This window comes from Poeciliopsis prolifica, unplaced genomic scaffold (assembly GCF_027474105.1).
Source record: "Poeciliopsis prolifica strain line A6 unplaced genomic scaffold, Auburn_PproV2 SCAFFOLD076, whole genome shotgun sequence".
Lineage (NCBI taxonomy): Eukaryota > Metazoa > Chordata > Actinopteri > Cyprinodontiformes > Poeciliidae > Poeciliopsis > Poeciliopsis prolifica.
In genome coordinates, this window is record NW_026562451.1 from 1,297,718 (window position 1) to 1,312,937 (window position 15,220).

The 15,220-nt window shown below is 40.6% G+C and overlaps 2 protein-coding genes across 2 annotated transcripts in view; both read right to left on the bottom strand.

Annotated features, from left to right (window-relative positions):
* Positions 1–6,740, bottom strand: part of foxo3b (forkhead box O3b) — a 39,360-nt gene extending 32,620 nt beyond the window's left edge. The window contains exons 1-2 of the mRNA XM_055021398.1: positions 6,389–6,740; positions 5,426–6,154 (exon numbers count right to left, since the gene is read on the bottom strand). Coding sequence (XP_054877373.1) covers positions 5,426–5,983 — 558 coding nt within the window. The 5' untranslated portion in view covers positions 5,984–6,154; positions 6,389–6,740. The remainder of the gene's footprint in view (positions 1–5,425; positions 6,155–6,388) is intronic.
* Positions 6,741–10,463: 3,723 nt separating this feature from the next.
* Positions 10,464–15,220, bottom strand: part of afg1lb (AFG1 like ATPase b) — a 29,936-nt gene continuing 25,179 nt past the window's right edge. Inside the window, exons 11-13 of the mRNA XM_055021493.1 lie at positions 14,384–14,524; positions 12,642–12,749; positions 10,464–12,468 (exon numbers count right to left, since the gene is read on the bottom strand). Coding sequence (XP_054877468.1) covers positions 12,322–12,468; positions 12,642–12,749; positions 14,384–14,524 — 396 coding nt within the window. The 3' untranslated portion in view covers positions 10,464–12,321. The remainder of the gene's footprint in view (positions 12,469–12,641; positions 12,750–14,383; positions 14,525–15,220) is intronic.

Below are 15,220 nucleotides of genomic sequence, written 5' to 3' on the forward strand. Positions count from 1 at the left end.
CAGAAATGTTTGTGTTTTGATGATATCATGAATGAGACGTGCACACAGATCTCCACAGGAAACGCATTATACAGTAAATGTTGTCTGCAACCACACGACTGAAGCAAAGTCAATTTCTGGAGACTATTTAATTTATTTCAAAGCCTCCAAAAACAGTGCAAAGAGAAGCATTTGAGACTCAATTTTTACATTGAGTCAAAAAAAGCCTGAGAGTTATCTTCTTTCATTAGAGCCCAGAAAAAAAAGAGCTTAAGAGTTGTGCAAAGGCAAACAGCCTGATTTTAGCCCACAACAGTGTTTTACATCCAGACAAATGAGGGAGCTGGCAGGAAAATAATGAGGGATGGCGTGAGAGAAACAGGGAAAAACAAGGCCGTGGTGAAAATGAAGGAGAGACAGACTCGGCGAGGTTGAGTGAGGGTACGCCTTCGGCCAAGAAATGAGCTCTTAAAACATTAATACAGTGATCTGAATTCATCCCGAAAGCGCTGAATAATTAAGGAGCGTCTGTGAGGAGAACAGATCGTGCAGAGGGTGATGCGGGTGGCAGAGATGCCAAAAAGAGGAAAAGAAAATAGAGAATATTTATGTTTTTCTTTCTCCTTTTCTTGTCAAGCTTTGACAATCTTTTTTTTTCTTAGAAGACCAAAAAAATTTCATTTAAAGAGGGGAAAATAAAATTAATACAACTCTGCTGCGCGTATGTATCACCATTATTCACATTAGACACATTTTAGACGACATTTATCTATGAGCTTTCATTTGAACTGTTGCTCTTGGAACAGCTGCTGAAATTTACAATGCCAACTATTACCTAACATGTAGTTCTAAACTGCAAGCTAAGTTAAAGCAACACCTTTTATTACAATGAAAACCTCCAGAAACTTAAGTACTGCTATGTACCCAGTAAACGCTTAGAAAGTGATGTTGTCATTTCCACCTGTAAATCTCGCTAGAACAAAGTTTCTCTCCCACACAACCAGAAAAACAAACCTTTGACTTAAAATAGAACTAGAACAGAACCCGCCTGGAGCAGGTGGGCTCGTACAAATCATCGCCCCTGAGAAACCCCACCGACGGGAATCACAGCCAGAGGGAGGTTGTAAGACACCAATTTGGAGCAGAGCTTGTTAATTTACCCAAAATCCCTCCACCCTGCCCTTCACTTCTCATCCCCTTCCTTCAGTCTCCTCCTTTTACAGTCTTCATGCACCAACCTCCCCTCCCCTCTCCGGCTCCTTTCTCTCCACGTTTTTATTGCCTTTTTGGATGAGCTGCTCCAACTTGGCTCTGGGCCAGATCTGAAAGGGTTTCTGATTGCGTTCGGCATGCACACCTGCAAATGCATATAGACAACCCCCACTTTCCCTTTTCTCTTTTCTCTGTCCTCTCGCTAATCTTTCTTGGATTTTTTTTTTGTCTTTAGTATTAAAGGAATTTTCTCATCTCATGTTGATCATAACGCTTAAATTTATGTTCCATTCTCTACCAACCATGCATGGCACTGTGGATTACAAATGGATCCTTTCAGTTAAATAAAATGTACTAATTTTCCCTTTTTGCTATTATTTCGGTTTAACAAAAAAGAAAAGAAAATTTCAACATGGCATCTGATGTTGATATTCTGTTCCTGCTGAATCTTGTTGTCATACTCCTTCAGAAACAGGCAGAAGGCGGCAAGAGTGTAAAGAATGATTTTTTAAATCTGTTTTTGTGTACAGTTGCAGCAAAAAAAATAAAATAAAAAATCTACCTTTTTCAGTTTAAAGACTCTTAGCAATATCTGCAATCTAATGGAAAAAACTCTTATGAGCTCCACTATTTCCAGACCTCACCAGACTTTAACAATCTTGAACTTGATGATAAGACCGAACATGACCAGACAGAAGAGCTATAAACAGAACCCGCATGCCTGAGCATGAACATATTGACTGTTTTCCAGGTTTAAACACACACACATATCCAAACAAACACACACAAACTGTACAGTTTGTACCACTTGTGTTGAAAACTGTTTACTTTAAGTATGACATGACCAAGTCTTGGCCTGCAGTGGTTGGCCACAGAGAGCCTGTTAGAGCAGTATTAAGTAACACTAAAGCACGAGGTCTGCTGCAGTCAGGAGGAATCCCACGCTCCCACATGAACGAATACACTGCACACGCATCTAGACAGGTGCACCTAATCTCTTTTTATGAAAGCACTCAGTGTTTTATGTGTTAGTTTATTGTGCGGACTGTAAAGGATTCTTCAGCTTCTCCAATAAAACAGTCCTACAGGGAGTTTCTTTAGTGACTTTTTGACATTATTCCAATCATTTGCCTATTTTTTGAGAATAAATACAAAAGGATAGTTCCACATTGGATGGATGGATGGATGGATGGATGGATGGATGGATGGATGGATGGATGGATGGATGGATGGATGGATGGATGGATGGATGGATGGATGGATGGATGGATGGATGGATGGATGGATGGATGGATGGATGGATGGATGGATGGATGGATGAAACTTTTAAATCATAAGGACTAAAGTCTGCAAATACAAATATTTTCTATATCTAAGTTTATTTTTCCTCTTCTTTTGAATTTAACAATTTTTCCCTGTCGTTTCGGAACCCTGTTTTTAGATCAGACATATCGTCCAAACAATTTTAACTGTTTTGCATGCAGATAAGACACGTGAACCACCTACCATCAGGCTTGTCACCTGTTGAAAGACAAATTACCCACTCAAGAACAACAGCAAGAATAAAAAACGGCAAACCTTGTCTTTGGAAAAGCTCATTATGACATTAAAACAAATGTGATGCTCATCTTGCTCTGCACATTTTGTTCCCTGTTGTGTGACAACAAGGGAGTGACCCAATCTATTTGAAACATATCCATGTTAGGTGATAAAAGTCTTATGGCTAGCAGTCTTAACCTACTGCGCTGACGGATAATTGACTGATATGAAGGAAGATGACGTGGCTATGATCGTGCAGCAGAGAACACAGGGGGATTACCAGGATTTGTTCAGCAAATCTCTTCAACAAAAGTGCCCTGACTCTGTGAAACTGTAGGCATTCAAACCCTGGGTCTCCGCAGAGGTGAGACTTCAAACTCACCAAAAATAAAATTAAAGCTTTAAAGTCTGTCTTTGCTTTATGTATTTCATTTTTGCTCTAGGTTGGAGAGAGCCTGTCCTGAAAAGAATCCAAGAAACGTTCTCAAGCTGCGATCTCCAGCTATGATTTACAGACAGGCCACGAGTAACACTATACCACTGACAGCTTGGCCTTCATGCCCCAAATTCCTGGAGTAACAAGCCTGCATGTTGACAGTGAACCTGGCCTTGACATGGAGGTGGGGGCTACACCCATATTTGCTTCTTACTGGAGCATATCACATAACCAAAACCTGAGAAGCCCTGACAAATATGGCTGAAGAGCCCCCATAACACCATGGGGCGACACTTTCGACTTCTGGTGGCTGTTAATCTCAGCTCTCCGGTCTTTTGTGCCTTTACCACAATTTCATTTGCTGGTCCACATGTTGTTGCTGACCAGATCAAGTCCTTTAACCTCACCCCCAGGGCCAGCCTGTGGTTGTGTAATTCCCTCATGCTAGTATCAGCAAGCTTGGCTGTCAACTACCTGGTCTAAGACACTGATAGGTCGCTGCCAAGACTTATATAACAAACGGGAAACAGACCAAAGCTGGTGTCCTTGCAGATACATGGTGGAAAGTTAATTTTTATGACATAAACAACGGAGCCAGAAGGTGTCTCCAACAAAAATAGTTAAATAATCCCCATGCTGAACCACACATAAAGAAAAGGGCTTTCAGAGTTCACATTTTTTCCACGCAGCTTTTCCCGCTAAATCATTTTGTTTACAGTCGGCTTTCTTGGACCATTAATAGATTAGTTGCTGTTCAGGAGCAAACTTATGTAACTGTATCATTCTGCGAGCATCTTGAAACCAGATTGCAACATTCAAAATAGGCCACCATGTTTCCAGACAAACCGGTTATGACACTTGTTCGCTCCAGTTGTAGCACTTAAACCAAAATCAGACGTTGTAAAACCCTGTTATAAAATGACAGCAGGCGTCTGAAGGATTAAAAGAGCCATTTTGCAAATTTTATTATATGTCTCTTGATTTTTAGACAAGTTATCTGCATTATGAAGTAAGTATTTTTCATTTAAGGGTCATTAATGATGCTGACTTAAATATTTATGTAGTTCTGGATCAATTTTCCTTCTTGATATGCGATTTTTTTTGGGGGGGTTTTATAATAAGGTATAACCAGAGTCAGTGCCATAATCATATTTGGCAGATTTTAGAGTGAAGAAAACTATAAATTGTCACACAAGCCACATATAAAATGAAGATATGTTTGTACAGTTTGTATGGATTTGTCTGAAAATATATAATATGAACAAAGAAAGGATTTTATTTTAGTAATTCACAATAAATACTAAAATCCACAGAACATTTAACTATTACTTCACACTCAGCGAATATTTCTAGCGTTTATTTGGTTATTTCAGCTTATTTAAACCAAAACTGCTGCTCCTCCGAAAACATAAATATTATGCTTTGCCAATGAAAAGGAACATAAGTAAAGAAATGTAATATTATGATCATGTTATGGTCTATACAATCATGTGTCACACTGCTGACTTGACAGATGTCCAGTAGTCAGTCACTGACACTTGCCACAGTGAGGTCAAGTCACAACAGGTTCTTGTTTAAGAAGTTGGTGAGACACAGAGTCCTGCAGCTATACATAAAAGTGGAAGGTTGAGTGGAAGGAAAAACTGCTAAGGGGACATTGATAGAACCAGTCTTTACTTAAAGGTTAAGCAGATGATGTGCATCTGTTTATCAGAAAATGATAGGGCACTTCCACCTGTAAGGTGATGCTAATTTAATTTCCCAGCAGGTCTTGACACCTGTCCACACTGATAAAAGTGCCAGTAGCAGATTTAATGGCCATGGCAACATTTTTTTTTTACTCAACTTATGCAATCTGATTTTCTGGGAAAACATTTTCAAAAATATAGTGAACAAATGCTTGAAACATAGTTCAGTGCAATGAGGCTTTATGATCCAGTCGTTTAACATTTGGAATGAATTACTGAGTAATCACGTTCTCTGTGCCATTGTAACTCATTTGGATGCACCTAAAGGGCATATATCAGAATATGGAGGATTTGATAGGAACATTAGTTGAGGTAATTGATAGTTGCAAATGAGTGACATACTTTTCAAATACACGCTCGTAAAACCTGAACTGGGATGGCATGATTGGATGCGTATGACTGTCTGCTTGTGCGTCAGCACATCAGTGGGTTCCCAACAAACCACATGCTTTTTGTTTTTGTTTTGATGGAGGAAGGAGGGGTACCGGGTGGGCGCCGGAATGGCTCTTACCTTCCAGCCTGCAGAGCTGTTGCTGTCGCCTTTGTCCTTAAAGTAAGGGATGGATCTCACCATCCAGTCATAGATCTGGGACAGTGTCAGTCTCTTCTCTGGTGAGCTCTCGATGGCTTTGGTGATCAGGTCGGCGTATGAGAGGTTCCCCCAGGCGTTGCGGCGGGATGATGCCTTCCTCGGGGTCTGCGCTGCTGCCAAGCCGCTCGGAGTCAGGGCGCCGGAGGTGGCCGTCGGTGAGTGCGTGGAGAGCGGGGAGCCTGCGCTGTCATGGCCCGGGGAGTGGAACGCACCGTCGGTAACGGGGCTGTTACTGCTCTGGTCCTCCGTCGCCGCAGCGGAGCCATTGACAGTGATTGCCGTGGGGGTTGCGCTGTCCTCCTCGTCATCCTCCTCCTCGGGTATGATATCCGCCTCGGTGCTCTCCGGTTTCACCGCGCTGGAGTCCGGTCGCGGCAGCGGCCAGGTGCAAGACCGGGGCCGCTTCTGGGGCTCAAAGTCCGGGTCAATGACCACGTCCAAGTCCGGGAGCGTGTCGGGGAGCGGAGCCTCGGCCATTATCTCCGGCTCCAGACACAATCTGGCCCCTTGCTGACTGCTGATAAAGTTATACGAGAACAGACGGAGAGCAGTCAAAGTCGCGTCCCATGAATGCGCGCTCCCGTCCTTTGTTGCTATTCAACCCCAGCGAAGTCCCAGCAGAGCAGAAATACACTCAGAGATGAACGCCTGTTGAAGGTATGAAGAAACAGACTAAGATTAGTGGTCAGACTGAAAACAATAAACTTCTTATCTTCAAATAAATGCCCTCTTATAAATAACCAACAGAGTTTAAATGTTGTCAGATCCCCGACAGATTTACTGGTGCAAGTCTGAGGTTATATCTGCATCGACCTACAGGCGAGCAAGTGCAGAAATACATTCTGGATAATAATCCCCCTTCAAACACCTTACATAAATTACCTTGTGCAGCCAGGATCCACACAAAGAACAGACCAGATCAGATCCCAGATTGTCCACAGCCACGTTCTGAAGCCATGCCGAACCGCTTCTCGTCCACTAGGAACAGATATGGACTCAGATCAAGATGTGTGCATGGACAAGTCGATGTGGAATAAGACTGCCACCTCACTCTGGGTTACTACTGTATCTCGATTTGCACTTCACGCAGCCTTACACACACATACACGCGCAAACACTTTTACATACGCTCACACACACACGCATGCAAGTCGATCAAGGACCAGCCCCCTGGATCTTGCGCATGGGGGATCGGCCTTTTAAAGAGACATTACAGCCCTGCTGAGCAGTACTCTGCGCACAGGTGGAGCGCTGGAATACGTCCTGACATGTTGGAGATATGTTCCGACAGACTCGGAGTCACAACAGCCGCGGAATACGAAGAAAAAAAAAATCCGGGGACAAAGTTATTTTTAGAGATAGTTACAGTGGTGGGTTGGTCTTGTGTGATTCTGAAATTATCACTGATACTGTTTTATTCCATTAATAAATGCTTCTCAGATTTATTTTATTTTATATATAAATAAATCTGAGAAGCAATATATATATATATATATAATATATATATATATATATATATATATATATATATATATATATATATATATATATATATATATATATATATGTGTGTGTGTGTGTGTGTGTGTGTGTGTGTGTGTGTGTGTGTGTGTGTGTGTGTGTGTGTGTGTGTGTGTGTGTGTCACATAAGGGCAGTTGCCCAGGGTGGCATCAGAAAGGGGTGTACAGACAACAGATATATAACCGATTTTTCCATTATACCTTGAACATGTTTTTGCTTCTCATATGCAGACAATGGAGAATTGGCACACCTGCTTGCTTATGAGATTAGGGAGACTTTTTTTATTAGTAAGAATGTTGACGTTTTCCTACAGAACCTTAATTTAATTAAAATCTGTACTTTGTGGAAGTCTAAAACCTTATTTCCACTGAGCAGAACAGCACGGGTCGGTGCGGTTCGGTACGCTATTTTGTCTGTTTCCATTGTGAAAGTGGCCCATACAACCAACTTATACCTGGATCTCCTTCAGTTGTAGGTCCTTAGGTTATTGGTATGGTTAAGGTGGAGTGACTGGCATGACACAACAGTCCATTTATTGGAGGAAAGAAAAATGTCACTGCTTACGACAAATATGAGACATACTAGTGCAACAGGTTTGTCATCACATGACGTCACTTTAGGTATTTGGGTTTTACCCCACCTGCAGTGAGAGAGCAACTGGTGGTGGAAACGCTCTACTGAATACAACCTTAAAATTGTCAGAAGACAATAGAGACATAAGACATGCATAAGTTTTGATCCACACCCTTTCATTAAAGTCCTGACTGAATATTTATTTTCATTGTTCTGTTGGAAGTTCAACCTCTGCCCTAGTCTCACACTTTTTACATCCTCCAGCATGTTTTCCTTCTAGAGTTTAGTTGTATTTAGCTCCATATTTCTTTCCATTGACTCTGAAAATCTGGCACTCCTCTCGCCAGATTTTTGAATGACAGTCTTCTAAAGAGATTCCATCATTGTGGGTCTCTGCAGCTCCTCCAGAGTAAGCATAAGCCACTTGATTGTCTCACAGATTGCTGCTCTCCTTGCCTGGCTTGCCAGTTATTCATTGTAGATTTGTAGTCGTGCTTTATTCAATTGTCAGATGATGGACTAAATGGTGCTTTGTGAGATATTCAAAGCTTGGAATACTGATTGGTAACCTGGCCTTCATGATGCTGGCTGCTCACTATAGTTCTCCAAAATATCCTCTGAAATATTGATTGTGTTCATTCCGAGACAAAATTACATACAAGTATTATCATTTTTTTTTTAGATGACATCTTAAGCCAGTTGATTAGATTAGTTAATATTTAGTGCTGTCAGAGTAGAGGGGACTAAATACAAATGCACACCACAATTTTTAGTTCATTTGTAAAAAGAATAATCTCAATAAATCCTCTGAGAAAACATTCAAGACTATGGGCGCTCAAGATTTCGTGCATGTTGCCTTTAATGAGAGATCCACGCTGTCAATCATGCCTATCACGATGATCTGACCACGCCCCCTGCTGGAGTCCAAAAATAATTACGTCACCCCAATTATTAATCCGCAATAAAGAGGAAAAATCAGGATGGGTAAGTTGATAGTCAAGTCTCCTCTCGACTCCTTTCTTCCATCTTTTTCTCCACCTTGACTGAATCATAACATCCAGGTTCCGTCATCCTCTTTGTCTCCTGCTTGAGTGCCGTGCACGATGCGCGTTCTCGCCACTCTTGTGCAGGAATGCGCTGCTGATCACGATAATTCTGACAAATCTTGCATAATATTAGTTCTCCTCCTTTCTCGTATTATCATCGCCTGTAGAATAGCAACCAAATTGACAACCAAAAACATTGGAAATAGGTTTCACACTGCTGTTTTTCATTATCACTTAATATGTTGGTGCATTGGGGAAGAGTCACAAGTCTTTATATTAAGGAAATACTCCATGCAAAGATGTAGAGACACGGTTCTTCTCTTTGTTCAGATCAAAGAGGAAAGCTGACACAGATGTCAGGCTTCTGCAGAGCAACTGAGCACTGATAGGTTAAAATGTTTGAGCGCTAGTTTGTGTCTAAATGCACAAAGGAACGTAATTAAACATCAACAAATGTTTCCCTCATGTACTTTTACAAACTCTCAGGTGAACAAAACCTGTGCGGTAAATGTCCATTGCCTTTTCCCCTATCCAACTTCCTTTTCCCTGCAGAAGAAAGGCTTCCCCACAGCATGACGCTGCCGTCACCATGTTTTACCATGGCGATTATGTTTTCCGGATGAAACCCTAGCTTTTTATTGGATATCACTTTCACTCAATGAAGAGTACAACAAGTTGTCTGATCAACAGATTCTCCCACTTGAGCAGCAGTAGATCTCTACAGCTCCTCCTGGGTACCGTGAGCCTCTTTAAATAGAACAGTGTCTTTATGGATTACATTTCCATTTTCACGAACTAGACTGAACTTTGAGTTTTTTCAGAATGTTTTTTTTCACTAATGTTCTTTACAAGTCTCAATCTTCCACAGAACTGCTGGTTTTATAGAGATTAAAAATACTAATTAAACTTCAAGGCAATTTGTTGCAATGGTCTTTAATCAGCGCTTTCTGCGTAAAAAAAGGGGCTGAATCCAAATTCACAAACTATTTGACATTTTTACTGAAAGAACATATTACTTTGCATTCTTAGAGCATGAATACTGAAACAGGGCGCTGCAGCTTGTGGTATCAGATAAAACAAAGGAATCTGATTATATTGGATGAAAGAACAAAACAATCCAATAAAAATTAAATTAAAACCTCTTCCAGTTCAAAGGCACTCGAAGAAGAGATAATCCCAACAAAAACCTGCAAGAACAGCTGACAGGGCAATGACTCACATTAGTATAGTGTATGGTTTAGGTAATAGGACAAGGTGGTATTTTCCTGCTGGGATGCGTGGACTGAGACTATGAATAGTCTTGTAAAATGGAGAGGATAATCCATTTAAGACAATGACGATGAACGGCATCCATCTCCCCTCTGACCAACGTAATGCACCAATTGGATAAACGGGGTCCCTCGCATAAGACGTAATGGATTTTCCTTTAACTGAAAGGTATGGTGCAGTGTAGACTCACGTCTGATTCAAGCACCCTTTAAAGAGGCTTGTATCTTTTCATATCCGCGTCGTCGTTTAAATCTAGTGAGAACAGACACTGTCTGGTATGTTGGTGCTTGTTCCATGACTCTGGCTGGTTGGCCGGCTTGATCTGTTCTTACATAAGGCTCTTAGTCTAGATCGAGTAGATGCTATCAAAGCTTGCAGGGCCAGGCTGGAGTGCTGCACTAGAATGACCTCATCACTGGATGGACAATAATAACACCTGGGGAACTTCTTGATCTCTGCTGCCCCCTACAGGCAAAAAGGGATAAATTGAAAACAACTATTGTACCAGATGGTCACAAATCATTAAAAACAAAACACAGAGAATACGTCTTTTTATTTTAATTTATTCATGTATTCACCAACACTGAGCATTCATGCCATGAAAAACCAAGTTATTTAATCATACAAAAATAGAGTAACAGTTAAAGGGTAAAGGGTGCTTGAGTAACAGTTTCTGTGGAATTACCTTGTGTGGGATTTCTCCAAGTACTATTAATTTCTTCTGCATGTTATGTTTACCAAAGACCCAAACTGATCTTAGAAGTTGGAATAAGTACTGCCGTGGATCTTGTTCTGTGCACAACCATCAAGAAAGATATATTGCAAGATATATCACGTTTCAATGCAATATATTGCCAATTGTTCATTTATTTGTTTTGTACAAATAAATGAACAATCAAAACAGGCATTTGTATCCAAATGTGTTTTTTCATTAAATTGTACATTTCCTGATATTCCATTAAAATCACTTAGTTCAGATTCTTTACATTAAAGTGCCTTTCACACCCTCTAAAAACTTTTAGTAGTTTGGTTATGATACACCCACAAAGCAGTGTATTTTACGGAGTTCATATGTTAGACAAAAAAGCAGAGCATAATTGTGAGACAGAAGGACAATGATACATGGGCTAAATTGTTTCAAATAAATAGAAATCTGAAATGTCTGGAAAGTATTTGTATTTAGCACCTAGAAAGCCAAGTCCCTTTCAATTAAAAATTAGATTTGAAGAAAAAAAAAAGCCATTGGCCAAAGCGCTGTAGGTTCTAATGTGCAGCTAATGCAAAAGCCTAGCCTCTTATGTTTCAGCTGCAGAAACAACAAGAAACTGTTCAACAGACTTCTGTGATCTACTTGAAGTGTATATAGACTTAAGGTAACGAGGTGCAAGCCCTTTGAAAATGAGTTAAAATATCTTAAAATTAATTAAAAAAAGACTCAGAGAGTCAAAGTAAAGATGGGTGGTGTTATTTGTATATGACCAGTCAGTCAATCTCCAGATGGGATGATCTTGTAAACACCATTTAAAGAAATAAGACATGGCTTCACCTTTCCTTTAATGCTCCCCCTCTGAATGCATCATCAGTGGAACATGGTGGTGCCAGTATCATGCTGGGGGGAATGCTCCCTCTCTGGAAATACTGGGCAAGCATTCGAGTTGCTGGGTGTGAAAAACTCAAATTTGATGCTTCAACAAAGCATTCAAGTGGGGGTTTGGTTAACACCCAACTTAATGAAAACATTACAAATACCTGCAATGTCTTCCAGATGTCTGATTGTGTAAACAAATATTGAAAACTACGCATCATTTCTTTTCACTTCACAATTATGCACTTCCTCATGTTTGAACAACATTCAGATTAGGAAAAAAAACCTGGTTTAAAAAAATATTTGATAAACTTTCCTCCACTAGAGGGCACTAATCACCCGCTAAGGAAGGATGTTTGATCCTCTCCCCACTGTAGCGTAAAATCCTTGGAAAGCTGTCGACCTTTTAAACCAGCGGTCCACGAGGGGGAGAGAGCAGTCCTTGCAGGACATCTTCAACTCATATAAAACATGAGGAGACATCAGATGAAATGGGATGCAGTTTTTGTTTTACAGTTTGTTGCAAAGTACTGCTTACTCTGAAACAGAACCAGTGTCCTGGATGTTTTTGGATGTATCACTACACACACAGCTGAATTGCCTCCTCACCATGACATCCACTTCTGCACGACCTGCTAAGAGCTCCTTCATTTGATTCAGGTGTGCTGAATCGGAGAAACATCCAAAACATGCAGGACATCAGCCCCTGAAGACTGGCTGCTCTAAGACATTTTGATTTACTCCATCAGGAGTGAAGCTGGTTAGTGAGGCATCATGCTTTTGGGAGGTAGTTTCTTATTCAAGCTTTCAACTGCAGATGTTAGCTATTCATGTGTCTACTGCTGGAACTGCGATCTCCCTCCATCCAGTAAGCCTCAGTTTGCATTTCCCTCAGCCGAGAGACGGTCCTTTGAAAAGCAAAGATCTCTTCCTCGGCTGTGAACAGAGTGAGCCTCTCTGCTGCCTCCTGAAAAAGGTGGAACATCGTAGTTAGCAGCAACCAGAGCTGGCTCGACTAGGCTCTTGAATCCAGTCAAATTCAAATATCAGATGAAAGTTGTGAGTTTTTAATTTATGGATCCTCTATTTAAATCTCTGTCCAGAAACTAATACATGTTTGTGCTGCAGGTGAGACCTTACATCACTGAGGCCCAGGTCATCCAGCAGCTGTCGATCTCTCTCATCTTCTCCTCCAGTATGGATGAAGAGCTGCTCTAAGGGAGCCGCTGCCAGAAGCACCACTCTCACCTGGGAAAAAAGTTAACATGGATCAGACCTGGGAGTGTCTGACTTTTTAATAGATGTGACTTCTCTTGTCCCTGATAAATGTTTGCTGTAATTAGAAAAAAGTTGCGTGGCAACACATCAAGGACACGAGACAGCAAAACATCTGAAACATCACAATGTCTTTCCAAAGATCACTCATCTTGATTTGTTTAAGAAGTGCAAATTAATGTGCTTAAATGTTCATGAGCAGAGTCAACCTTTTGGAAAGGCTGAATTCAGCAATGCTTAGCCAACTATCCACCTCTGTGGCAGCCTGTTAGTAATATATTCTTTGTGGCTTACTTGAAATTTGTCTTCCTTTTCACTTTAGTCTAACAGATATAACACAAAGCTCTTGTCTTTCAGACTTCTGTTTAGTTGTTACTAAACAGAGAGTTTTGCGAATGTACAAGAGATGAGCAGAGGAATGAGCCGAAAGCATCCTGTCATTTCCCACTTTGTCTTCACTGCATGATAAACATTTTAGTATTTCTTTAGAGCTTTTTGCAATAGGACCTTTGGTAAAAGGTCTGCTGCCTGGTCAAACATCAGAGGAATGTTAGCCAACAATCTGTGGGCAAATATCTCTGATGTAATAATCTTGGTGCAACTTGCCTTTTTAAATCCCACCAGAGATTCCCAGGTGACTCTGATGATCACTTTTGTATCGTCCAGTATTTCTTGTAAAGATCAGGCCTCAACTTCAACTAATATGGTTTGACATTTTCCTCTTGAATTTCCTCAAACCTGACACACTGCTCTTTTCTCTCTGTCCTTCTACAGTCATGTGGATGATCCAAATAGCAGAAAATATGTCCTTGTTTTGATTTCGCTGGAAACAAATTGAAGAAGACTTTTCTGTTTTTAGGTTGGTAGTGGTGTATGCCCTGACCTGGAGCCCTTCAGTTTATAGTGTGCATCTTACTCTGAAAACTAAAATGACATTCAGGACCTTTCTTCTCCTTTTACATGTTTTTTTTTGTTTATTCCTCTATTTTGAGCTTTTTGGACAATGGCAATTCTCCTGAGCCATATTTCTAATATGCAATGAATCCTTACCGTCAACAGTCCATGTATTTGAAGTGTTTATTTGAGACTCAATTTATGCAACAACTAAAGCCAATTAATTAATAATTCAATTAATTTAGCTTAACTTCTGTGAATTGAACTTAATTGGAGTTCAAGTTAAGAGCTGCAGGAATGAAAAGATGGACTGTCATCGTTCATCCACTTAAATCTGTTCCCTGATTCAGCATGTAGAAATCTCAGGTGCAACCAGATTACACAAAAGAGCAAAAAAAACATTTTTGTTATAGATTTTGTTTTCAAAGTACAGCGAAGGTCTTATCCTATTACCACATGCTTATTATCGAGTATAAAAATCTTTATTTTTCTCAATGCTAGCTGATCTTTGGAACAAATCTAAATGCAAGGCTGTGCCATTATTCGAAAATCAATGAGAAATAGCTTGACGTCTTCAAGGAAAAAGAACATTCTCCACACAGGTTAAGAAATGTAAAAAAACCTTCACGGAGCACAATGTTCGAAACATAGGATTCAGCAATAAAAGGAGGAGCATTGATTCTCTTACGCTCACTTTCATCTGAACCGTTTACCTTGTGATCATAGAAATTGTCTATGAGCGTGGTGAAGCGCCTGGCCTGGTCCTTCAGAGTCAGCGTCAGTTTGGGGACGTGGCGGATGAATACAGTGTCAAAGATCCGTGCCATTTCCAGGTAATCGCTGGCACCCGTTGGCTGGAGAAGAGGGGAAAAGGAAGCATGCTGAAAGCAGTGGCCACTCATGTTTACATCTATATAGGTTGCTTGGTCTGTGTATCCCGGCTGAGAGCAGGAAAAAAAGAGCCAAGTTTACCACAAAAGAATGTTGTGCAAAATATTCTTGCAGATGTAACGTCCTTGGGTGACCCGCCATTCAATTTGATTGCTCTTAAAATTAATGACGGCATGGCAACAAATGTCAGAGGAAGCCTTGAAGCTCAGATGCCTTCGAAAACTCCCCACTCTCCATCAGGGTTGAGACTTTACACATGTACTGCAGATTACTGCTGCAAAAAGGGTATAAAAGACCCAGCTAATAATAAACTCATCAATAGACTTGCTTTTTGACATTGAGTGGACCAATAGGACCTAGACAGAGAGAAAGGTTTGGAAAATATGAGTGCACAGACAAAAGAAACCAGGCCCAGAGGTAATAATGACTCAAGTGAAGAACATCAACCTCAGCAGTTATTATTCATGATTGCATTTGGAGTTTCAAGTTAGAAATATGCAACAGGATGGCTAATAATATATATGTCATTTTAGTTGCGACTATATGCTCAAAACTGAAAAACTGGTGAAATTTTTTTAAATGCAGAAACTATGTTCACTCTTACTGCTTCCAGCAGTGCAAGGAGGAAAACTGTCAATTCATGAAGGACTGGAAAGACA